This window comes from Rana temporaria, chromosome 2 (genome assembly GCF_905171775.1).
Source record: "Rana temporaria chromosome 2, aRanTem1.1, whole genome shotgun sequence".
Taxonomy (NCBI): Eukaryota; Metazoa; Chordata; class Amphibia; order Anura; family Ranidae; genus Rana; species Rana temporaria.
Genome location: NC_053490.1, coordinates 41668055 through 41694505, shown reverse-complemented (window position 1 = coordinate 41694505; position 26451 = coordinate 41668055). Strand labels below are relative to the sequence as shown.

At 44.8% G+C, this 26451-nt stretch overlaps 1 protein-coding gene across 1 annotated transcript in view; it reads right to left on the bottom strand.

Moving 5' to 3' along the window:
• The window catches only part of LOC120928974 (cyclic nucleotide-binding domain-containing protein 2-like), a 387861-nt gene that overhangs the window by 20679 nt on the left and 340731 nt on the right, over nucleotides 1–26451 (bottom strand). Inside the window, exon 14 of the mRNA XM_040340130.1 lies at nucleotides 14658–14792. Coding sequence (XP_040196064.1) covers nucleotides 14658–14792 — 135 coding nt within the window. The remainder of the gene's footprint in view (nucleotides 1–14657; nucleotides 14793–26451) is intronic.

Sequence of the window (26451 nt, the reverse complement as noted above, 5' to 3'; positions counted from 1 at the left end):
CCGGGCGCGATGTGATGACGTCACGCCCGGGTCCCCGTAAGTAAACAAACCGCAATTGCGGCTAGTTTGAATGAGATCTGTGAATTTTTTTTCACGATCTCATTCTTTCCAGCCTGCAGGAGAGATGTGGGGTCTTATTGACCCCGCATCTCTCCTTAAAGAGGACCTGTCACACACATTCCTATTACAAGGGATGTTTACATTCCTTGTAATAGGAATAAAAGCGATTGAAAAAAAAAAAAGTGTAAAAAAAAGTGTAAAAAATAAAGAAATAAGTAAAATAAAAAAGAAAAAATAATAATTAAAAAATTAAAATGCCCCTGTCCCCGGTAGCTCGCGCTCAGAAGCGTACGCACACGTAAGTCCCGCCCACGTATGTAAACGTCGTTCAAACCACACATGTGAGGTGTCGCCGCGTGCGTTAGAGCGTGTGCAACAATTCTAGCACTAGACCTCCTCTGTAACTCTAAACTGGCAACCTGTAAAAATTTTAAAGTGTCGCCTATGGAGATTTTAAAGTAACGAAGTTTGGCGCCATTCCATGAGTGTACGCAATTTTAAAGCGTGACATGTTAGGTATCTAGTTACTCGGCGTAACATCATCTTTCATATTTTACCAAAAAATTGGGCTAACGTTACTGTTTTGTTATTTTTTAATTTATGAAACCATTTTTTTTACAAAAAAAAGCCGTTTAAAAAATTATTGCGCAAATACGGTGCAAGATAAAAAGTTGCAATGACCGCCATTTTATTCCCTAGGGTGTCTGCTAAAAAAAACATATATAATGTTTGGGGGGTTCTGAGTAATTTTCTAGCAAAAGAATGAGGATTTGTACATGTAGGAAAGAAGTGCCAGAATAGGCCCGGGAAGGAGGTGGGTTTTAAAGCCCGGTATTGAAGTGGTTAAAGGAAGGCGCTACAAGTGGTACAACAAACAGCTACTTCTTCAGAAAAAGGAAGAAATCTTTGACAAATGTACATAGATCCTCAAGGAGGATTGTTTTTTTTTTTTTCTCAGAAAAAGCAAAAAACTGTACTGAATTTTTTTTATAGGCTGCCATCTCTACTGTCCCTTTGAACATGCTTGTCAGTCTTTGGCTTCCATACATTCTGGATCGCTGACCTGGAACAAACATGCAGAAAGTTGGGTTGGAGTGAACCTAAAACTCCTGGGGCCAGATTCAGATAGGTCAGCGGATCTTTAGATCCGCGTAACCTATCTGACTTACGTTACGCCGCCGTAAGTTTTTGAGGCAAGTGCTTTATTCAGAAAGTTGCAGCGGCGTATCGTAAATCCCCCGGCGGAATTCAAATTCCGCGGCTAGGGGGCGTTTAAAATTTAAATCAGGTGCGTCCCCACGCCGAACGAACTGCGCATGCTACGTCCGCTAAATTTCCCAGCGTGCATTGCTCCAAATGACGTCGCTAGGAGGTCATTGGTTTCGACGTGAACGTAAATTACGTCCATCCGTATTCGCGAACGACTTACGCAAACGCCGTAAAAAATAAAAAATTCGACCCATGAAACAACGGCCATACTTAACATAGGATACGCCGCATATAGCAGGGGTAACTATACGCCGGGAAAAGCCGAACACAAACGACGTAAAAAAAAAGCGTCGGGCGGTCGTTCGTTTCTGAATCGGCGTAACTCCTCATTTGCATATTCCTTGCGTATACAAATGGAAGCGCCACCTAGCGGCCAGCGTGAGATTGCAGCCTAAGATCCGACGGTGTAAGTGACTTACACCTGTCGGATCTTAGGGAGATCTATGCGGAACCTGATTCTATGAATCAGGCGCATAGATCCGACTGACGGAACTCAGAGATACGACGGCGTATCAGGAGATACGACGGCGTATCAGGAGATACGCCGTTGTATCTCTATCTGAATCTACCCCCTGATCTGCACACTAGTTTCAGTTTGTTTGTTTAGAAGGCAAAGAATCCAGAGGATCAATGTGACAGCTAAGCGCCTAGTATTTTTAGAAGGAGGTCAGCAATGTTAGATTACATATTTCTTCTGTGACAGGTTTCCTTTAATTGCTACATCTTTCATATCACGCACACCTTAACTTTCTATATTATTTATTTTTTCATTCTTCATGGTGATTTATTTTCATGTTTCGATGCCTTTCACTTGCAGATCTGTCTTTTATCTTGCCTTCTATGCCATGTAATTTCAAAGTAATACCTTCGGTATCATTTACTGAAGTGTAGATGGAAATTTCCTCTGGCTCTGGTCTCTAAGATGCTCAGCAAATATAATGAAGGCTTGTTTCTGTCTAATAATGGCTTTGACTGATCCAACAGACTCAGCCGCAGTCTAAGGCCAGTCATGAGACAAAGATGGTTGGGTGCAACATTTATAGAACTGAAAACCTTAACTTGACCCCGTATGGAAAATATGGAAGATGCCACTGACTTGATTTTAAAGCTGAACTCCAGAAATTCAGCCATTTTTGTAGAATGTGCTGGTTTACTAGGGGTTAAGTCCAATGGGGCTCATGTCACCTCATGGACTTATCTCTTACATTTACAACTTTTATTTTCACTGAGTGCCAGGAACATAGTTATTGCTATACTTTCTGCGCTTCGATGCTGGACCCTCCGGCCTTAGTTAATGCAGCTACAGTGTCCCATGCAGCCACCTTGTCTGCCCATCCCCTCCTCTTGCCCAACCACAGTGCACTTTGTATTACGTGAACTCATTCGCAAAATATAAAGGCTACTGTGAATGAACAGCAGAGGGGAGGGCAAGTGGAACTGCTGCTATATGAGACAGCAGCATCTCTCCTGTCAGGGCTTCGGTAGTATAGCCATATCATTAGTTCTGGAGCCATGAAAAACTGTCAGATGTAAATTAAAGAGATAAGTTCATGAGGTGGCATGCACCTCCATGGACTTAAAGTGTCACTAAAGGAAAACATTTTTTTTCATTTAAAATAACAAACATGTGATACTTACCTCCATGCAGTTCGTTTTGCACAGAGTGCCCCCGATCCTCATCTTCTGGGTCCCTTAGCGGCTGTCTCTGGTCCTCCCCACAATTACTAACCACAGTCATGCGAGAGCTCGCATGGTGGTCAGTAATTGCGGGCGTGCTCCCGTGATACAGCGAGCGGCCATAGCCGCTCGCTGTATCACTCGCCCCGCCCCTCGGTGTGCCGCGTCACTGGATGTGATTGACAGCAGTGCCGGCCAATGGCTGCGCTGCTCTCAATCCATCCGCTCTAGCCAATCAGTGGCCAGGCTGAGCGGCGAAGAGGATATCGGGACCGCACGGGACTTTCGAGGGGTCAGGTAAGTATAATGGGGGGTCCCGTTTTTCCACCTTAATGCATAGATTGCATTAAGGTGAAAAAAAAATTCTCTTTACAATTCCTTTAACTCACAGCATGCCAGCACAATTTACAAATGGACTGAATTCCTGGAGTTCAGTATTAGGCTTCATTTCCACTGGCGTTTTTACAGCCACTGTTGTTAGGCTTTTTTACAGCTTAAAAACGCCTGTCCATGTTTATTTAAAAAAAAAAAAAAAAAAAAAAAATTTTTTTTTTTTTTGTGAGCTGCAGCTTTAAAAATGCCGCGGTCGCGTTTTTGAGCGTTAATGCGCGTTTTTGAGCGTTTTTTAACGTCTGGCGTTTTTACAGCTCTACTCTGGAGCTTCAGAACGCCCTGGTCCCGCGTTTTTTTTACAGCTCAAAAACGTCTATGCCACTTGCAGCTCAAAAACGCCTATGTGGGAATGAAGCCATAGAATAACATGGACAGGCGTTTTTAAGCTGTAAAAAACGCTCAGAAACGTGGCTGTAAAAACGCCAGTGGAAATGAGGCCTTAGAGAAGCAAGCTCCAGGGCAGTGATTGCAGACCTGGCTCCAATCCCTATCACAGCTGTTCTCATTCAGGGTTTCTCCAAATTCCCATCCAGCGTCTGCTTTGTTTTGGAGCTAATGCCACTCAACAGAGCCAACGACTCAGAACCGCTCTTTTCATCTCCAAGGTAAGTAGTCAATGATACAAAGTTTGTTTTTTTTTAAGTTGTCTGCAAGGATGGAATTCCTTCTTCTGACCCCCAATGTAAGGCACATTTTTCTTCCTACTGACCAGCAATGTGAATGGACATTTTTAATGCTGAAATCTAATGTAACAGGCCTTCTTACCACTGCCTCCCAATTTAAGAGGAAATTCTTTCCACTGATCACCAGGGTAACAGGGCATTCTTCTTCCTACTGCCCTTAATGTAAAGCGGAATTCCTCCCACTGACCCTAATGTGACGAGGCATTCTTTTTCCAAGTGGTGTTCAGATATTTCATTGGTGCATTTTTCCCACTGACCACCAGTGTAAGTGGGTCCTTCTCCCTCTAACCACTAATGTAAAGGGCTCATCTTCTACTCACCATAAATGTACAGGGACCCATCCCCTATTGACCGCCAATTAAGGGGGCACTACACTCATCACAAAAATATGGGGAAGTATTTCTCCACTGACCACCAATGTAAGAGGGCTCATGTGCTACTGACCACCAATGCACAGGGTCCATCTTTTACTGACCAACACTGGAAGCAGTGCATTGCTTACAGTGGTTCACAAGGGTGTGTGCTATGGTAACAAATAGACAGGTGGTGCTGTCACAAAGCTCAAATCCAAAATGTAAAATGTCACCAGCACACTTTGTAGCAAAAAGATAGGGACATTTAGGCTCCAGTCACATTAGTGTGACTCCAAAGTCGCATAGATTGCGGTGTTATCATGTAAAAGTATTATTAACTAATGTATTTGTATGTTATTATTGCAGTGTATATATATATATATATATATATATATATATATATATATATATATATATATATATATATATATATATATACACACACACACACACACACACACACACACACACACACACACACACACACACACACACACACACACACACACACACACACACACATATACACAACCCATAATAATGGTCCAACAAGACATCTAGACCAGCATAATCAAAAAATTATATATAAAGGGTTGTACAAATAGGGCCAGATTCACAGCAGAGATACGACGGAGTATCTCAGATACTCCGTCGTATCTCTCAGAGTATCTATGCGACTGATTCATAGAATCAGTTACGCATAGATAGCCCTAAGATCCGACAGGTGTAATTGTTTTACACTGTCGGATCTTAGGATGCAATACCGCGGCCGCCGCTAGGGGGAGTTTGCTTCGTAAACCAGCGTCGGGTATGCAAATTAGTAGTTACGGCGATCCACGACGTTTTTTCGCGTTCGCTACGTCGCTGCTAGTCTAGTTTCCCGTCGCAAAGTTAGTCGTCGTTTTAGGTGCCCTAACTTTACACAGCACACGTATGTGCTGTATAAAGTATGGCCGTCGTTCCCACGTCGAAATTTAAAAATGTTTCCTTCTTGCGTAAGACGTAAGCCGGCGGCGTAAGTTTTCACGCAAGTGCTTGGTGAATCAGGCACTTGCGCTGAAAACTTGCGGCGGTGTAACGTATCTACGATACGTTACGCCGCCGCACTTCTACGTGAATCTGGCCCATTATTCTTTAGGCTGGGTTCACACTACTACACTACTTTCATCCTACTTTGCTCTGTGTTCAATGTTTCCCTATGAGAGCGTCTTGTAGCGTCCTACACAAGTCGGTCCGACTTTGAAAATGCTCCCTGTACTACTTTTGGTCCTACATTGATCCTACTTCAGCCCATTGAATATCATTGAAGTCGGACCAAAGTAGTATCCTGTTCATGAAAGTAGGATGGATGTAGGACCAATGTAGGATAAATGTAGGACCAATGTAGCAGAGCAAAGTAGGATGAAAGTAGTGTAGTAGTGTGAACCCAGCCTTAGGGAGCCATCTGTGTAACGACATTTTGCACATGGGCAGGTGAAAGACAGTAAAATTAGGTGGCTGAGCCTTTTTCTTATTGCCCCTCCCCAACCGCCCAGCTAAAAGTTGTGGAGTGGTGAGAATATACCACCTCTCGCTTTCTGAAAGGCTGTACCACCACCAAAGGTTGCCCAAGCAAGTGCTGCACCAGTTGAGGCGCAGTATTCCCATTACAAATGCCCCTTTAGAAAACAATTTACATTTAGCAAGTAGCATTAGTTTCCTGAATGCCTAAAGGCTCCTACACACGATTGGACTTCCATCAGACAAATCCGTGGATTGTTGTCCGAAGGGCGTTGGCCGTGAACTTGTTCTGCATACAGACAGCAGAACTTTTATAGCCAACATGCACAAAACTGCAGGGTTTTTCAGCTCTTTAGCGCCACCCTTTGGGCAACTTGTGCTAATGTTGTCTGATGGTTAGCAATGGTTCGGAGCATGCGTGTTTGTACTTTGGATTTTAGTCCGATGGACTTGTGTACACACGATCGGATAATCCGACGGAACACATTTGTTGTTAGACAATTTGAGAGCATGGCTATCCCACATTTGTTGTCGAAAGCCCAACACTTGTCCGAAGGAGCATACAGACGATCGGATTATCCGACAAAACCCTTCTGTCACACAAAATGTTGTCGGAATATCCGATCCTGTGTACGGGCCTTAAAGAGGAAGTAAACCCTGATGGGTGTTACTTCCTCTTTGTTTCCCTGCAAAGGTAAAGCATAATGGGCTACTATGCATCGCATAGTAGCCCATTATGTGTCACCTTAAAGTGGTGGTGTCACTTACAACCACTTTAAGGGGAGCATTCTCCCGACTGACAACCACCAATGTATGGGGCATTATCCCAATGACCAATAATGGACTTATCTTAGCAGGGCTTTTCTGAGAAAATTACTGCAATGGGTTCCTTCAGGTTGAGAAAGGCTGGTCTAAGGACTACTAAACTACAATATATGACTTTTTTTTATTCTTGGGTTTATGTTTTAAACCACAGGTGTCAAACACAAAGCCTGCGGGCCGAATCTGGCCTTTTGAGGCCATTTCATGTGGCCCTCGCACCTCTACTGCAGCTGCAGGAAAACTCCAGCCCTCCTCTGGTCCTAGTCCAGACCCTTACTTTCTGCTTTCAAGCAATGCATCCAGCTTCTTCCCAGCAGCAGCATAAGGAAAGAGGGTGTACTGTGATGTAAGGGAGAGTGGGGGACACAACTTCTGATGGTGGGGTGGCTCTTGACATCTAATGTAAAGGGGAGGGGATGCGCTGGACATCTTACAGATACAACCGGCCCTTTTGAGGGCAATCATAATGGTAATGCGGCCCACAATGAAATGGAGTTTGACACCCCTGTTTTAAACAGAGTTCCCCTGTAATTTGTTAGTTCTCCTTAAATTTTATTCAGCCATAAGCAAGTCTGTTTCCTGATCATAAATAACTGATCTGATCTCCTCTGCTAGGCTTTACAGAATTTTCTCTCTCTTATTGTTATTTTTACATACTTTGAATTACTGTAGCTGCCCGGTCTCCACACAAAGATATACATATATTGATTTGCTCTCCGCCTGTAATTTTGGCTGCTGTGGGAATGTAGTTTGTAGGAAATGTGTGGGCAGAAATCATATATATTTTATTGGTTCTATGCTTTGCTCAGTAAATTAAATATTGCTCTATATATTTTCTTTTTTTTTTTTTTAAGCCAACTGGACTATATGCAACTGCTGTATTTTAAGTATACAGCTATATTTTTTTTGCTGCAGGTGGAATATATTACACAACACCAAGCAGAAGCACACTTCATATCTGCAGATCTAAATTCGAGACATGTAGGCCCCTCAAAAATATGTTCAAATCAGCGCAAAATGATACTTCTTTTTTATGTCCTGCTTCTTTTTAATGCTCCTGCTCTGATGCCGTGTACGCGCGACCGTTTTTAATGTCCTAGAAAAAACAAAGTTTTTCTCGAGGTGATTCTTGTCGAGCCTGCCTTGCATACACACGATCGTGATACAAAATGCTGGAGCAAAGAGCGGTGACGTACAACACGTACAACGGCACTATAAAGGGGAAGTTCCATTTGGATGGCGCCACCCTTGGGGCTGCTTTTGCTGATTTTGTGTTAGTAAAGGTTTGGTGAGAGACGATTCGCGCTTTTCAGTCTTTGTGCTTTTTAGTCGGTTACAGCGTGACGAATGTGCTATCTCCATTACAAACGCTACTTTTACCAGAACGAGTGCTCCCGTCTCATAACTTGCTTCTGAGCATGCATGTTTTTTTCCCGTCGTTAAAGCCTACACACGACGAAGACACGAAAACCGAGAAAAAATTTGCATGTTCTAATTTTTTAATGCCCATTTTTCACGTTGAGAAAAATGCTCTGGAGCCTACACACGATTGTTTTTAACGACCAATTAAAAAAAATTGCATTTTTCTCGTCATGAAAAACGGTTGTGTGTACGCGGCTTTAGGTCTAAAAGGTCAACCAGTGCAGTTAGCATATGTAGACATATTAATATAATGCTTTTTTATATTTTATATAAAAATAGTCTGTGCATAGGAACAAATAAATGTTCGATTTTTCTGCCCTTTATTTACCAGCAAAGCAACATGAATAACTTTAGGCTTCATGCACACTGGAGCTAATAAACTGCACTTTATTGGACCCCCGGAAACACTCGGGAACAGAGAATTTCCATTTTTTTATTAGTATTTCCGAATGGTATAGTAAATAAACCCCACTGTGTATAGCTGGTTGTTAAGAAGCGGGTCAGGAAGCGGGCCGCTGCATCCTTAAAGTGATTGTAAAGGTTCTATTTTTTTTTTTAAATAACAAACATGTCATACTTACCTCCGCTGTGCAGCTCGTTTTGCACAGAGTGGCCCTGAACCTCGTCTTCTGGGGTCCCTCGGCGGCTGTCTCCGCTCCTCCCTGCATCAGATAACCCTCTCTGGGAAGCATTTTCCTAGGGGGGTTACCTTGCGGGTGCGCTCCCGAGTCCAGCATTTGCTTCCATAGCCGCGAATGCTGGACTCGGTCCCACCCCCTGGGTCATTGGATTTGATTGACAGCAGCAGAAGCCAATGGCTGCGCTGCTATCAATCTATCCAATGAAGAGCCGAGAAGACCAGGCCGAGATCCAGCGCGTTCTCGATGCGGGACTTTCGAGGGCTCAGGTAAGTAAACCTGGGGGGGCCGGCAATTATCAGATGTTCTTTTACCTTAATGCATAAGATGCATTAAAGTGGTTGTAAACTCTTTTTTATAACTTTATGCTACAGGTAAGCCTATATTAAGGCTTACCTGTAGCTATCCAGGATATCTCCTAAACCTGCATGGAGGAGGGTTTACTTCCTCTTTAGGGTGAAAAAACAGGAAGGTTTACAATCCCTTTAACAACCGATAAGTCATGAGCTGTCAGTGGGCTTCTTCACTGACAGCTGAATGTAAAAAAACAAGAATTGCCATAAAAAAAATAAAAAAAAAGACAAAAAAACAGCATGTCCCCCCCCCAATCTATAATAGGCCCTTCGGGTCCGGTATGGATTTTGAGAGAGAGATGAGTTTTGAGTTAGGGACCACAGAGGTGACAAAAACATTACCAGGTGTCAATAAGAATATTCATATTGTGCTGATCACTTTCACATGATATGCCAACGTTTCCCTTTAAATCAATCTGAGAAAAATCTTCATTTGTGTAAAAAGAAGAAATCCTCATCGACTTTTTAGCTATTTTTTTTCAAGGTGACAAAAAAAAAATATTACAGCATATTTCATTTCACTTGAAATGTCTTCATTAAGTGTCCAAGAAAATGTAATTCCACCTAAAGAAATGCGAAACTGGCTTTTCTGACTGGAATGCTTAAATTCACAAAGAAGATAATTGAGGATAAAATGAAAAGATGTGAAGGTTATAGGGGTAGCAGTCATTTGTTTTAGCTATTCGTGGTGAATACTTATAAAACAGATTATGCATTGTGAGACACTTACAACGAGGCAACTGTCCAGGCCTTGTAGCACATTATCTAAAGTCGGCCTAAGTAGTAATTAAAATAGATTTACCAAATTTAAGCCACTTTAGGAAAAAGAATGAATACAAAACAGATAATTATGCCGCAAGTGAATTCGTAAAAAGCCTTTAAGGGGTAAAGGTTAAAATAAGCGTGATTAACGAAAGCATTAAAAAAAAATCCCATCAAGGAATAACAGTATCGGGACCAACAAGGAAGACAGGAAATCTAGATGTGTTGGAATTGATTGTGTTTTGGCCAGGAAATTTTAATTATGAAATGGAATATTTTCTTTCTTCACAGGCAAGTTTATTTCAGGTTAATGTATGCATTGTGTTTATGTTCCATCATCTGTGTGTCTGTTAATACAGAAAGCTGAAGTTGGTATAATTTGAAGGTCTATAATGTTTCCAACGTGCCCATGGTGAAGGAGGGGAGGTGAGGGACCAAGAGGGAGTGTCCCTCATAGGGGTGTCATAGAATGGTGTGTCAATTATACAGTAGAGGGTAATCCAAGTCAAAATTATCACCTAGTCTCACAGCCAGAATAAGCCCCATCATCATAGGTAGTCGCCCAATCATAGGGAGTAACCCAAGTCAAAATTGTAACCTAGTCTCCCAGCCAGAACAAGCTCCTTCATTATGATCAGAGTATATGTATGCATGGCTATAACTCTTCAATACAAATTTTGGATATAGTAGGGAAGGGTTAAAACCCCCTTTGGGTTTTTACTGCTATCCACATGAGAGCAAGGTGCAGCGTGGTGTGGTGGCAAGCAGAGAACACACAGAGGCTGAGGTGAATGAGAACAATGTATTAAGAAAGTCCTAACAATGCACAATTAGCCTTGGCGGGTAAGCACTGCTGACCAGAACCGTTTACGAAACTGCCATAGAGGAGCGCTGTCTTGAAATGATGCTGAAAGCTTCTGCAATGAGGAGCGGGAATGAAGCCTGGCCGGTCCACACCCAGATAGGAGGCTTCCTATGACCAAGGAAGGGTGTAGTCCCTGCACTGACCTTACTCCTCTGTTACCTTTCTCTATGAGGTGTGTCTGAAAAGTTTGGTGAATGGTATCAGAAAACAAACATAACAGATGATACAAACAAATTACCTTTATTGGCCTTCAAAACAATCTCCATCTTTCCCATCACACTTTTGACAAAGTTCATAAAGCTTCTGGAAACTGTCAGCAATGCCTCTTTAGGTGGGGAAACAGAAATAAGACCGCCGGTGCCAGATCAGGGAGTACAGTAGATGATTGAGAACAGATGTGCCGTGCTGAGTCAAGAATTGGCGCACAAAATTCAAACTTGTAGCAGAAGCACTCATCCCCTGTGACAATGGTTTGCAGAAAGTAGGAGTGCAACGGATCAAAAAACTCATGGTTCGGATCGTTCCTCGAATCAGAGTCACGGATCAGATCATTTTTCGGATCACCACCATATATAGTCCCCACTGTAATATCCACATCTCCCCCACTGTAATGTCCACATCTCCCCCCACTATAATGTCCACATCTCCCCACCACTGAAATGTCCACCACATCTCCCCCCCCACTGTAATGTCCACCACATCTCCCCCCACTGTAATGTCCACCACATCTCCCCCCACTGTAATGTCCACCACATCTCCCCCACTGTAATGTCCCCCACATCTCCCCCACTGTAATTTCCACCACATCTCCCCCACTGTAATGTCCACCACATCTCCCCCATCAGCGCGCCGCTCTGGGGAGCTCACCTAGGCCACCACCGGGTGTACCAAGATGGCCACCGCTCCGGAGCTAGGCCGAAGCCGCGGCCTTTTCCATGGGCTCAATACGCAGATTGCATGGTGTACTGACCTGTGGACGTTGACCCGTTCGGATCACGGATCAATGACGATCCGTTGCACCCCTAGCAGAAAGTATGGATCCTGGTTACACATTGTAATGAAAGTTCCAGAGGTTTCCATTTGTTTTGCTTTCTGTTCATCTGTGCTTGTGGGGCACAAACCGGGATCAGATCTTCCGCTTTCCCAAATCTTTGCGGACGATGGTGCGCAATGTTCTTGCTAATGCCTAATTCCTCCGCCATTAATCGTAGAGTCAGTCGCCGATCTCGTGCCAGCATTTGTTGCACTTGCTCGATCATGTCTGGGGTTCTGCTTGTCAACGGCTGACCCAAAAGTGGCTCATCCTCAGCCGTTTACTTACCATCGTGATAGTATTTGAACCAGTCGTACACACATTTTCTGCTCACGGCTTCCATCTCATACACTTGCAATAACATTTCATGTGTCTCCGTTGCTGTTTTCCCCAATTTGTAACAGAACTTGATGTTCACTCTTTGCTCCATTGCACGGTGACCCTACTTCTCACTACATTCAAATGCCCACAGCAGGTTTACCCTGATGGCCATATGTACTCCACGCTAGGTGGCGCTTCTCGATCTGCCTCTGGATAGCCATGTGCATGCGCGTACACCTGGCCCATGTTGCCGTTCATATATCGAACCATTCACTAAACTATTTAGACACATCTCATAAATCCAACAGGAACACAAAAAGAGAAACACATTTTTAAGTAGAGTAGAGGAAGGCTAGACCTCCTGTCAGATTTTATTTTCTATTGATGTCTGTTTTGCATATAATCGCGAACTTCCTATGTGGTGAAAAAAAAGTAACCATGTCAGGAAGGGGTGCCATACGTGACCTGATTTTTGGGGGACTCATAACTAGTGTTGCTCACGAATATTCGTATTGCGAATATTCGGCTCGAATATGGCATATTCGAGTATTCGCGAATATCACGAATTTCGCAGCCAATATTCGCTATTCCGAATATAAAAAAAAAATTGCGAAATTTCGCTAATGCGAATTTATTGCGAACATTTTGCGATTTTTTTTTTTTTTTTTTTTTTTGATTGGCTCTGATGCAAAAGAAGGGCGGAGAAAGTATTCTCGAATATTCGGAAATCGAATATTCGGAATATTTTATCAAAAAAAAAATGTTGTGAAATATTTTGACAACTGTGGTAGGAGAACTCTGATTGGCTCTGATGCAAAAGAAGGGCGGAGAAAGTATTCGCAAATATTCGGAAATCGAATATTCACAAATACTTTCTCCACCCTTCTTTTGCATCAGAGCCAATCAGAGTTCTCCTACCACAGTTGTCAAAATATTTCACAACATTTTTTTTTTTGATAAAATATTTTATCGAAATTTCGCTAATGCGAATGCGAAATTGATTGCGAGATTTTGACAACTCTGATTGGCTCTGATGCAAAAAAAGGGTGGAGAAAGTATTCGCGAATATTCGATTTCCGAATATTCACAAATACTTTCTCCACCCTTCTTTTGCATCAGAGCCAATCAGAGTTCTCCTACCACAGTTGTCAAAATATTTCACAACATTTTTTTTTTTGATAAAATATTCAGAATATTCGATTTCCGAAAATTCGAGAATACTTTCTCCGCCCTTCTTTTGCATCAGAGCCAATCAGAATTTTTTTTTTCGCAAAATGTTCGCAATAAATTCGCATTAGCGAAATTTCGCAATTTTTATTTTTTTTTAAATATCACGAATATTCGATTTTAGCGAATATTTCACGAATATTCGGCTATATATTCGTGATATATCGCGAAATCGAATATGGCGTATTCCGCTCAACACTACTCATAACATGCTGGCACCACCTAGCTTGACAAAAGTCAATTGAACCAGGTGAACCAGGTGCAATCCCAAGTGCAAATCCTGGGTCAGCTGAACAGTACCTGCATCCAATCAGATGGCCACAGAGGATGGTTCGTCCATCTGTATGGTTTAATGTGGATGGAGAAAGCAGATTACTTTATTTCAGCCTGCCAACAGAACAAAAAAATCCCAACAACATTTTTTTTTTTTTATGTACTTGAGCTTAAAGCGGAGGTTCACCCTAAATGTCAAGTTTGTCTAAATGAAACTACTAGCCATCGTGTATGCATAATCCGTTTTTTTTTTTTTTAATCCGATTCTCTACCTTGCTAATGCCGCATTTAGTCCTGTGTCAGGGATCCTTTCCCAGCGGGAGTGGGCGTGTATTTACTTTTCCCCGGCCGAGCGCGATGTCTCCTGGGAGTGAGTGATTAGACTGTGTAGTGTTGACGGCCCCGCTCGCCGTCAACACTGCACATGTGCGGGATAGAGCGGTGAATGCTGGGACATCAACATTCATCGTATCCCGGAAGGATACGCTTGTGGGCTTCAGGCTGCCCACAAGCAAGATGGAAACGTCCATCACAAAGTTTTATAAAATATAGTTTCTTGCAGAATGACTATGCTGGCGGCTCTAGTATTAGGACATGCGGATACCGGATCAAGCAAGGTAAGACCGCCAGAAGCATGTTAAAAAAAATGAATACCCGCAGAACCCCCGCTTTAAAGAAGTCAATGCTCTATCTTTCTCCACACAAATTAATTATATATGGCAGAAAATGCAAATGTATTTGAACTCAGTACTATATAACAAATCTTTCTTTATTTTTTTCCTGACAGTTATTATTATGTTTCTGTGTGTGTTTTTTGTTCCTTTCCATATGGGTTCAATAATTTCCATTTGGAAGTGCAAGTTTTCGATTATCTTTCCAAACCATCTAGCGCGGCGGCCAGTATCGGATGCGGTGCAGACCTGCCAATGCCTCGTTTTTCCATATGTTGTGCCATGTACGTCCCCAGGCTCACTATAAATAACCAGCAGAAATCACAGAGACTTACGTGTCTGGACAATTTATGGAGGTACGCGTCATCCATCTGTTTTTTGAAAAACTCTTTGGATATTACAATGCACTCGGCTCCATCAGAAACCAGAGCCATGCCCAGGGTGTCTTCATAAATGGCGTACACCAGGCCCTAGAGGAAAATAATGATATTACAAGAAAATAATCACATTTATGTTTATTCAGTCATTGTACCCATTAAAGAATAGCTTCAGGCAACAACCATAATCAATCTGTTAACCACTGTGAAGTAAAGAGGAACAACAGCAGCATACATTTTTATTGTATTGGCGTTTTATCTGTAGGACAATGATGATTAATAATCATTAAAGAGTCACTTTGCCATCTATCTCTTCCATACTTTTTTACTCGCTGTGTATATCCAAACTGAAGGACATTTGTTTTCGAAAGCAGAAAAAATAACTGCCTTTTTTTCCCTAATAAAATACTTGTTTTATCGTTTTTTCATCCTCTGTTGCATTCCAGTGCTGCTGATCCCCTGCAGCCACTTGCAGTCTAAACCTAAACCTAAGTGTCCTTTGCAGGACGTTTCTCTTGGCTGTTTTTCTCAGGGTGAAAACAGGAGACAAAGGCTGTGTAATATGGGTTGAAAAAGCCACTTGTAGACTCCAATTGAAAGCCTGTGTGACAGGGTGACAATACAAGAGCACCTTTGGGAGACACAGCGTTGTCATTTGGGATTTTTTTACTAAGTGCAGGAATTCCTTCCTTCCAAGTCACCCCTTGACTCGGCCTCCACACACATCCAAGCACTATTCCTTGGTTCCAACCCATACCCACCTCCCAGTACCATCCCTTTTAGAGAATACATAACCAAGTATCATTTTGTGGTGCTAAGTATTTTGTACGGAATTTGTTAATGATAACAAAAAGGGCAGTGAAACAGATCTAACAGCAATGGACAACCGCAGCCACAACAGATCCAACAACAGAGCAATGGACTCCCAACAGCCAGCATCAATAGACCCTCCAGCAGCCAGCAACAGTGGACTCCCAACAGCCAGCATCAAAAGACCCTCCAGCAGCCAGCAACAGTGGACTCCCAACAGCCAGCATCAAAAGACCCTTCAGCAGCCAGCATCAGTGGACTCCCAACAGCCAGCATCAAAAGACCCTCCAGCAGCCAGCATCAGTGGACTCCCAAAAGCCAGCATCAATAGACCTTCCAGCAGCCAGCAACAGTGACCCCTCCAACAGCCAGCAACAGTGACCCCTCTGCGGCAGGCTGGACCCCTACACAAGCCGTCGCAGCTGTACGTCGGCTCTTTAAGACGCCTCCGCCCTGAAGCATGTCCCCAGAGCCGAAGCGAGTGCCCGGCAGTCACGATGACCGCCGGGTACCCACAATTGCTTGGTACAGAACGAGAACGGGGATACGTGTGTGTGTAAACACACATATTCCAGTTCTCTCAGGGGCGAGGAGACTAATGGTGTGTTCATAAAATGTATGAACACCAATCAATCTCTTTCCCTAGTCAGTCCCAGCCCTCCTTCAGATAGAACACACATTAGAGAACACATTTAACCCCTTGATCACCCCCTAGTGTTAACCCCCCTTCCCTGCCAGTGACATTTACACAGTATTTTATACAGCGATCAGTGCATTTTTACACTGATCGCTGTATAAATGCCAATGCCAATGGTCCCAAAAATGTGTCAAAAGTGTCCGATGTGTCTGCCATAATGTCGCAGTCCCGATAAAAATCGCAGATTAACGCCATGACTAGTAAAAAAAATAATAATAATAAAAATACAATAAAATAGTCCCCTATTTTGTAGACTCTTAGGCCCCGTAAACACGAGGATCGATTCGCTGGAATTTCTCCGCGGACCGGTTTCAGCGGATAGATCCCCTGGTGCGTACGATCCAGCGGATATTTTTCCGCGGATATTTATCGGGCCGATGGATTTCCAGCGGATCAAAATTTCTTAACCTGCTAAGAAATCTATCCGCTGGAATCCAGTCCAGCGGATTGATCCGCTGGTCTGTACAGACTCAGCGGATCAATCCGTCCGATTCCCTCCCTCGCATGCGTCGTAATGATTCGACGCATGCGTGGAAGTCCTTATATTTCTGTGTCGCGCACGTCATCATCGCGGCGACGGCGCAACACGTGACCGCGGAGGGAATTCCGCTGGGATTTTGATCAAAATCTCCCAGAGGATTTATCCGCGGAAACGGACCTCCGGACCGTTTCCCCGGATCGATCCTCTCGTGTGTACTAGGCATAAAACTTTTGCGCGACCTATTTGTGGGAAAAAAATAGTTTGGGTACAACGTCGCATGACTGCGCAATTGTCAATTAAAGCGACGCAGTGCCGTATAGCAAAAAATGGCCTGGTCATTGGGCAGCCAAATCTTCCGGGGCTGAAGTGGATAATCACCCCAATACCACAACCTCCATTTTGGATGCTAACAGTAAACAAGAAAAAAAGAGGTTGAATCTCCCAAATGGGGACACAATAAAAACATGTGTTCTAATCCCTCACCACTCTATCCAAGCCTCAAAAAAATAAAGTTTTGCCTTTAGTTATACTTGGTATCATATATGCACCTCATAATGCCTATAGGTATCCTTATATCCATGGCTCATTTTTTTCCTATTACCCTTTACAAAAACGGAATAAAGAAACGTGATTGCATACAGAACCTCCTCAGGTACAGACTTACACGACCCTTATTCTTATTAAAAAAAAAAAAAATGTGTGAATCTTATCTCATTTAAAAGCCTCCATTCTGTAGATGTTAATCTTATCAGCCTTTCCTAGTGGTGTGATCTTTGTTCCTTTGTTCGGTATCCAATAACTCAAACCAACTTTCCCAATTCGGCTAAGAGAAAACATTGCTTACTTTTAATAAGGTTAACACTACGATATTTATCTGCAAGGCGCCAGAGTAACCCATAAGCCACACATATGACCTTATGGCAGTAATGAGGTCAACAAGTTCTCTTCCTTCTTAACAAACCTGGACTTTTATTAGAGCGGTCCGAACACTGGAAACATAAAAACAACTTTCACCAGATGCTATCTTTCTTTCTCTTTCTTGTTCAGTGGATTTTATTGAAGAATTTTTGATTACAAATGAAAGACAATTGTAAGAACATACACCCATACAACATGTCATTAAGTATAGTCTAGAAGGGATTGGGGGAAAGCAAAGTGTCCTTCTGGTTATATAGTCAAGTTGAAAAAAAAGACCATTGACTTAAGCCAACAGCAAAAATAAAACATTAAATGAACTGAAAACCTGCACATGGGCACTGCAATGGAACCAAGTCATACCCAGATACCCACTCTGCCCGCATTCAAAACAATACATATACTGATGCAACAATAACTACAGAGTTGCATTAAAGAAGAATGCCAGGTATGATATTTTATACCTATACCAGCTTGGATCAATGTAACTATGTATATACTATACCTGGGCGATGCTTCTGGAAGCTGGAAATCACTACTCCAGTGGTCTCCTCTAGCTGTCAAGTCCCATTCCGAGTGGCTTCCATAATCCAATCTGATTCTATGAGTGTATGAAGTTGAAAGTGTCATGTTACCACTCCACCTCTCTAATCAGAGAGTACTTTGCATTCATTGAGAACATGCAAAGCTTTCTATGAATAGTGTCCATACTACGTAGTCAACCCCCTGTGAGATCCCACAGGTATGGTTTATACATGGTTACATTGGTCCAATCTGGAGACCAGCTCTAAAAGAAGTCCCTTAAGGATCACCCCTATCGCCCGTGCTTTTTAACATCTACCTCCGCTCACTCCTCAAAATCATCAGCAAACAGGACCTGCTTTATCACTCCTACGCTGATGACACCTAACTTTATCTTCGCATCACCAACAAAAAAAGACCAATACCACGCACTAGAAAACTGCCCATCATTGATTGACGATTGGATGACGAAGAGCTCCCTCAAACTTAATGGATCCAAAACAGAACTTCTCTTCCTCCACGCAAACCGAAAGAAAAACCCTAGCACAACATGCACACCACCCACCATCCTTAGACAAACCATCACCCCATGCACCAAAATCAAAAGCCTTGGAGTCATCTTTGACTCAGACATGACTATGGAAGCACAGATAGGATCAGTAGTCAGCAGATATCACTGTCTTCTTAGCCTGCTGCGTAGACTCGTCCCCTTCATCCCAGAAGAGGACACAGCAGTAGTAGTTGGAACAATCATCAATTCCTGACTCGACTACGTGAACTCTCTCTACCTTGGACTTCCCAAATACCAAATTTCACGTCTACAAGTCGTCCAGAACACAGCAACCAGACTGGTAACGGGAAAAAAAAACTGGGAATCGATCACCCCGTCCATGAGGAACCTCCATTGGCTGGCCGTGAAGTATCGGGTCACTTTCAAGACCCTCTGCCTCACTCACAAATGCACACAAGGAAACGCTTTGCAATACCTATGCGAGAAAATAAAGCACTACACCCTGAGCCGCCCCCTCCGATCAACTAACCAAAACCTCCTCCACATCCCCAAGACCCGCTACAAATCAAAGGGAGAATGAAGATTTGCAGTTCAAGGACCATGTCTATGGAACGCTCTCCCCACAGACATCCCCATGGAAAAAAAACATCTGGCCTTCAGAAAGAAGCTTAAAGCGGAGTTCCGGCCACAATTTCACTTTTTAAATATAAATACCCTTGTAATACACAAGCTTACTGTATGACTTCCTGGATTTCAGCCTTGCAGATCTCGCACATGCTCAGTGCTGCACAAGCAGTGTAATAGGTTTCAGATCAGGTTTCAGCACCTGTACTGTCCAAGTCACATGATTCATCGAGACTGTGGAGTGCACAGACTCCTGGAAAGTTACACCCACTACATTCCCAGGAGTCTGTGCGGTGTAGGTTAGGAAGCTTAAGCACCTAGGTGCAGGAAGAGGGAAGATTAACTATTCTGCCTAGCAACAACACTTTGAAGGCATCTAAAAAAAAAAAAAATTCTTAAAGGACTAATGACATTTTTTTAAAACTACTGATGTAATGTTATATTTATGGGTGGAACTCCACTTTAAGACCCACCGTTTCTGAAGACACAAGGCATAGACTGGCTGGAAAAAGCGCCTTGAGGTGATTTCGTTCGCATTTGCAGCGCTATACAAGTTACTCACTCACTCACTCAAAATTACTAGAAATTTCCCTTTAAAGCTCTTTATATTAGCAGTATTGTAATTTTGTTGACTGGTGAGTTCAGCTGTCCATCACTCTGCTCTTCACCCCCATCAGAATCCTCCCTGCCAGCATATAAGCACTGTGGGCCTTCTGTCAAATGAAATGTAGGATAACATATCCAGGCCTATAGGCATTCATAGAATATGGCTTTGGGGTAGAGTCTTGTACTTGGGTATATGGGGCCAGATCCTCAAAAGAGATACTCCGACTTAACTGCTGTTCAGTCTGTGTGTAACTTTGGAAACGATCCTCAAAAGGCTTTTTCCAAAGTTAGACAGAAGATCCGGCATGTGTAATTGAATTACACTGCCTAATTTTAGGATGCAGTACCGCATCCGCCGCTGGGAGCATTTCGAGTCGAAATGCCGTTGCTAGTATGCAAATTAGCACTTAAGGCGATCCACAAAGCTTTCTAGCTTCCTTTTTGCGCCGTAAGTGTTATTTTGCAAGTGTAAAATTAGGGCTCGTTTTACAAAGTGTAAAGTTAGTCACACCTTGTAAAGGCCCATTCCAGCGACGGCATTTGGTATGCTTTCCCGAGGGAGAACTCCACGGCAATTTGTAAAAACAAAACCGGCATGGGTTCCCCCCCAGGAGCATACCAGGCCCTTAGGTCTGGTATGGGTTGTAAGGGGACCCCCCCTACGCCGAAAAATCGACGTAGGGGGTCCCCCTACAATCCATACCAGACCCGTATCCAAAGCACGCTACCCGGCCGGCCAGGAAGGGAGTGGGGACGAGCGAGCGCCCCCCCCCCTCCTGAGCCGTGCCAGGCCGCATGCCCTCAACATGGGGGGGTTGGGTGCTCTGGGGCAGGGGGGCGCACTGCGGGCCCCCCCACCCCAGAGCACCCTGTCCCCATGTTGATGAGGACAGGACCTCTTCCCGACAACCCTTGCCATTGGTTGTCGGGGTCTGCGGGCGGAGGCTTATCGGAATCTGGGAGTCCCCTCAAATAAGGGGGCCCCCAGATACCGGCCCCCCACCCTAAGTGAATGGATATGGGGTACATCGTACCCCTATCCATTCACCTGGAGGCAAAAAGTAAAAGTTAATAAACACACAACACAAGGATTTTTAAAATATTTTATTATTCTGCTCCGGACGCCCCCCCTGTCTTCGTTATTAGCTCAATTACCAGGGGGGGCTTCTTCTTCCACTCTCCGGGGGTCTTCTCTGCTCTCCGGGGGTCTTCTCCGCTCTCCGGGGGGGGCTTCTCCGGACTCCGGGGGGCTTCTTCCATCTTCTCCCCTCTTCCGCTGTTGACTCGGCGAACCCCGGTTCTTCTGCAGCTCTCCGGTGCCTTCTTCTTCAGCGCTGGCTGCCTGCTATGTTTGTGTGTTAGCTCGATTTCAAACAGGCAGCCGGCGCGGTCTTCTGTGGCGTCAGGGTCTTCTGGTCTTCTGTTCTTCCGATGTTGCCTCGTCGCCTCTTGTCGCTGTAATGATGGAAGCGCGCCTTGCATCACATTTATATAGGCATCACCGTCCCATCATGCTCCGGCAGGTACCCACGTGGTGGGTGCCTACCCACGTGCACCCACCACGTGGGTACCTACCGGAGCATGATGGGACGGTGATGCCTATATAAATGGGATGCAAGGCGCGCTTCCATCATTACAGCGACAACAGGCGACGAGGCAACATCGGAAGAACAGAAGACCAGAAGACCCTGACGCCACAGAAGACCGCGCCGGCTGCCTGTTTGAAATCGAGCTAACACACAAACATAGCAGGCAGCCAGCGCTGAAGAAGAAGGCACCGGAGAGCTGCAGAAGAACCGGGGTTCGCCGAGTCAAGAGCGGAAGAGGGGAGAAGATGGAAGAAGCCCCCCCGGAGAGCGGAGAAGACCCCCGGAGAGCGGAGAAGACCCCCGGAGAGCGGAAGAAGAAGCCCCCCCTGCTAATTGAGCTAATAACGAAGACGGGGGGGCCTCCGGAGCAGAATAATAAAATATTTTAAAAAGTCTTGTGTTGTGTGTTTACTACATTTTACTTTTTGCCTACAGGTGAATGGATAGGGGTACGATGTACCCCATATCCATTCACTTAGGGTGGGGGGCCGGTATCTGGGGACCCCCTTATTAAAGGGGACTCCCAGATTCCGATAAGCCTCCGCCCGCAGACCCCGACAACCAATGGCAAGGGTTGTCGGGAAGAGGTCCTGTCCTCATCAACATGGGGACAGGATGCTCTGGGGTGGGGGGGCCCGCAGTGCGCCCCCCTGCCCCAGAGCACCCAACCCCCCCATGTTGAGGGCACGCGGCCTGGCACGGCTCAGGAGGGGGGGGGCGCTCGCTCGTCCCCACTCCTTTCCTGGCCGGCCGGGTAGCGTGCTTTGGATACGGGTCTGGTATGGATTGTAGGGGGACCCCCTACGTCAATTTTTCGGCGTGGGGGGGTCTCCTTACAACCCATGCCAGACCTAAGGGCCTGGTATGCTCCTGGGGGGGGAACCCATGCCGGTTTTTACTTTGAAAATTGGCATGGAGTTCTCCCTCAGGAATGCATGCCGCTGTCATTTTTTTTTCCCCGACGCAACTTTAAGCCGTCGCGATCCTCAAAACTCGGCGTAACATAACTTCGCGCATGCGCAGTACGGCCGGCGCGGGAGCGCGCCTCATTTAAATGGGACTCGCCCCATTTGAATAGGAACGCCTTGCGCCGGCGGAATTTTAGTTACACAGCCTGAAATTTCTAGATAAGTGCTTTGTGGATCAGGCACTTAGGTAGAAACTTTAAGGCAGTGTAACTTAAATTGGATTTTTTAAGTTACGTCAGGTTTTTGTGGATCTGGCCCATGGATACCATACCTCCCAACTTTTTGAGATTGGAATGAGGGACGCCTATTAGAAAATGTATGTAGGCATATGACACACAACCTGTCACGCCCCCTTAAAGGAGTATTCTATAAGTGCTTTATTTTTACCACTTCTATTCCTTTATATTGGCTTTTGAAGTTTACAAATGCAGCAATTTAGAATTTGGATGAAAGGTTTAGCACCGGGAAACACTTTTTAAAACATAAATAGTGCATTTTATATACAATTATATAGAACAGACCAAAATGAGGGACAAATGAGGAGGAAAGAGGGACAAGAGGGACTTTGTTCCAAATCAGGGACAGTACCTCGAAATCAGGGACAGTTGGGAGGTATGGGATATTGCAGGTATGTGTCCTTAGTTTTCAATCTCTTTCAATTCTCTCTGACTCCTAAGTGAAAAGACTTCTTTCTTCGAGGCCTTAAATGTAGACATTAAAGATTGGGCTGCTGGGTCAGACATGATCAGATTGCTGAACAATCTTTCTAAAGAAAGATTACGGTGCAAACATACAACCAAGACATTTATTAAGTAAATTAATGACAAAATTATAGACACATCCAGAGCTGGATCATCCACAAGATGACTTACATGGGTGCCTGGAACCTGGTGGCTGCTGATATTATCAACCGACTTTTCTATGTTTAGCAGAAGTGATTCAGGCAGCAATACAGGTGCCCTATTCCTTTACCCCCTTCTGGTCCCAGCACTCAGCGGGCTCCTCTGTGAGCCTTTAAGTGCTGATAGCTCTGTTTAGGATGGAAATTGGAAGTTTGGAGGAGGTCTACATTGAACCTGAAAGCTCTCAGTTCTGATTCATTTTGGATCAGAGCTGTCACACCCTTAGTTCGATGACCAGACTAACTACAGATCAGGGCACTGTGCAGCAATCCGCATTCAGTGCAGACAGAGGAGGCATCAGAGGACTAATAGACCCCTGATGTCTCATTTGATGCTCATACTCACGTCTGGCAGTCCTTGCTGCCATTTTGAAAAGGAATCTATAGTGGATTGATTTTCAGACGGTTGCGAGGCAATATGTCACCTCCCTTTCAATTGACTTAACTCTAAAAAAGCAGAACCACTGTGATGCCACCAAGTTCGTTGTATGCATTTTATGCGGTTGCAGGCAGATTAACGTAGGGGCTTGAAAAAATGTATGAAATTGTAAAAAATAAAAAATAAACTTTTTTGAGTGGGGTGTTTTTTTTTACATGTGATTATAGTTGTATTTATAATAAGCTAATGGTAGCACAAATTGCAGTACATACAATATATATTAGGTATTTTTCTGTACTTATAGAGGTTAAAAGGATAAAGCAAGTGGAAATGTGCATGGGCCGGATTCAGATACCTGAGCGTATCTGTCCGGCTGGCGTAACGTATCCTAGATACGCTACGCCGCTGTAATTTTGGGCGCAAGTTCCGTATTCAGAAAGAACTTGCGCCCTAAGTTACGGCGGCGTAACGTATATGTGGGCTGGCGTAAACCCGCCTAATTCAAATAGGGATGTTGGGGGCGTGTTTTATTTAAATTTGGCTTGACCCCACGTATTTTACGTTTTTTTTTAAAGGCCGCATGCGCCGTTCGTGAAAACATCCCAGTGCGCATGCTCGAAAATCCGCCGCAAAACGTCATTGCTTTCGACGTGAACGTAAATTACGTCCAGCCGTATTCGCGAACGACTTATGCAAACAACGTAAACATTTCAAAACTCGGCGCGGGAACGACGGCCATACTTAACATAGAATACGCCGCACATACCCCTCATATAGCAGGGGTAACTTTACACCAGAAAAAGCCAAACGCAAACTACTTAAAAAAAAAGCGCCTGGCGGTCGTTCGTTTCTGAATCGACGTAAATAGTAATTTGCATATTCCTCGCGTAAACAAACGGAAGCGACACCTAGCGGCCAGCGTAAATATGCAGCCTAAGATACGACGGTGTAAGACACTTACACCTGTCGGATCTTAGGGATATCTATGCGTAACTGATTCTCTGAATCAGGCGCATAGATACGACCGAGCGCACTCAGAGATACGACGGCGTATCAGGAGATACACCGTTGTATCTCTTTCTGAATCTGGCCCCATGTTTTTTCCCTTGCATATGTAGCACCCTGATGTTTAGGCAGGGTTGCTACCAAATTTATTTGCCAAGTGATAGTTGCCTTGGTCAATTGGTAGGAGATCAATTGATTTTGCCCTTATTCTGGAATTTCTGCACTTCTCTTCTGTCACTAGGTGGCCAGGTATCTGGTGACATCAGATAAAACAAGGCCATTGCGAGTTGAATACCTTTATCGTTAGTAATGGCTACAAGATTGTTGCCACAGAAGTGGTGTCCGGCTGGAGCCCTTCACCTGTCTACCTATAGAAGTCTCGAAGTCTGCCAATTAATCTACCTAAGGGCGTCCTGGCCCCAACCCTCTCTCCAACAGTTCTGTTTAAGAGACAATAAATCTCTTTGCATTCAAAAAGTGTCTGGCGCCCACCTGTTCTTCTTGCATTACACCCACCATGCCTCGTAACCCACTCTACACTGAAGGATGTCAGCTCTCCCTAACTCTGGAGATAATTATTGGGCCTAAAGAGACCCGGGACTTTGCTACACATACATTTCCTAACATTAAACAGTCACTGTAAATCAGGGGTCACCAAACGTTCTAAACAAAGGGCCAGTTTACTGTCCCTCAGCCTTCAGAAGGTCCAGTGGGAGTAGAAAATGCCCCAAGTTACACATTTTTGGTGTCGGTGAAAGGAATAGTTCTCCATCTTAGGTTTCAGTGGAAGGAATAATGTTCCATCATTGGTGTCCGTGGGGGCAATAACATTCCATCATTTATATCCAGGCCCGTCGCAACAGGACAGGCAAACCAAGCAATTGCTTGGGGCCCCGAGCTAGAAAGGGGCCCCCAAGCTGGCTTGTCTGTCTGCCTGCTGCTATGTTCACACCGCACCCCCTCCGCGATTATGTCAATGACAGCGCTGCAAGGCACAGGCACGCAGGGAGAGGCAAGCTATAGTGGCGATGGGGGTGGGGGGGGGGGCTGTGCTGAGTGCATGGTGACACACCGCTGCACGAACCATCCCCTCCTCTCATGGCGCAGGTGTGTCTGAGCGATTTCCGCCCGGCGCCTGATATCAGGCAGACGGTAGACTGCAGGGGCGAGGCGAATCGATGGAAGGGGGGGGTGCCGTGTGCAGGGTGACACACCGCTGCAACAACCATCCTCCCCCTCGCGGCCGCCGCTGTGTGCCTGAGCGATCCCATCCCGGATATCACACATGAAGCCATGCAGAGAGAAGACGCCTCCCCCTCCTCTGTTATGTGTACACAGTGGAGGGGGACCTCACCTGCTGTGCATGTGCCGCCGTGGTCGCCGCGCTGATCTGAGGTACTGAATGGGGGGGGGGGGGTCCTGCACTGATTGGGGTAAACTGAAGGTGGGTGTCTGCACTGAAGGGGGGCTAAACTGAAGGGGGGTACCCTAAAGGGGGGATCTGGACTGAAGGAGGCTAAACTGAAGGTGGGTGTCTGCACTGAAGGGGGGCTAAACTGAAGGTGGGGGTCTACACTGAAGGGGGGTACCCTAAAGGGGGTTCTGCACTGAAGGGGGGTACCCTAAAGGGGGGATCTGCACTGAAGGGGGGCTAAACTGAAGGTGGGGATCTGCACTGAAGGGGGTACCCTGAAGCGGGGATCTGCACTGAAGGGGGGTACCCTGAAGCAGGGATCTGCACTGA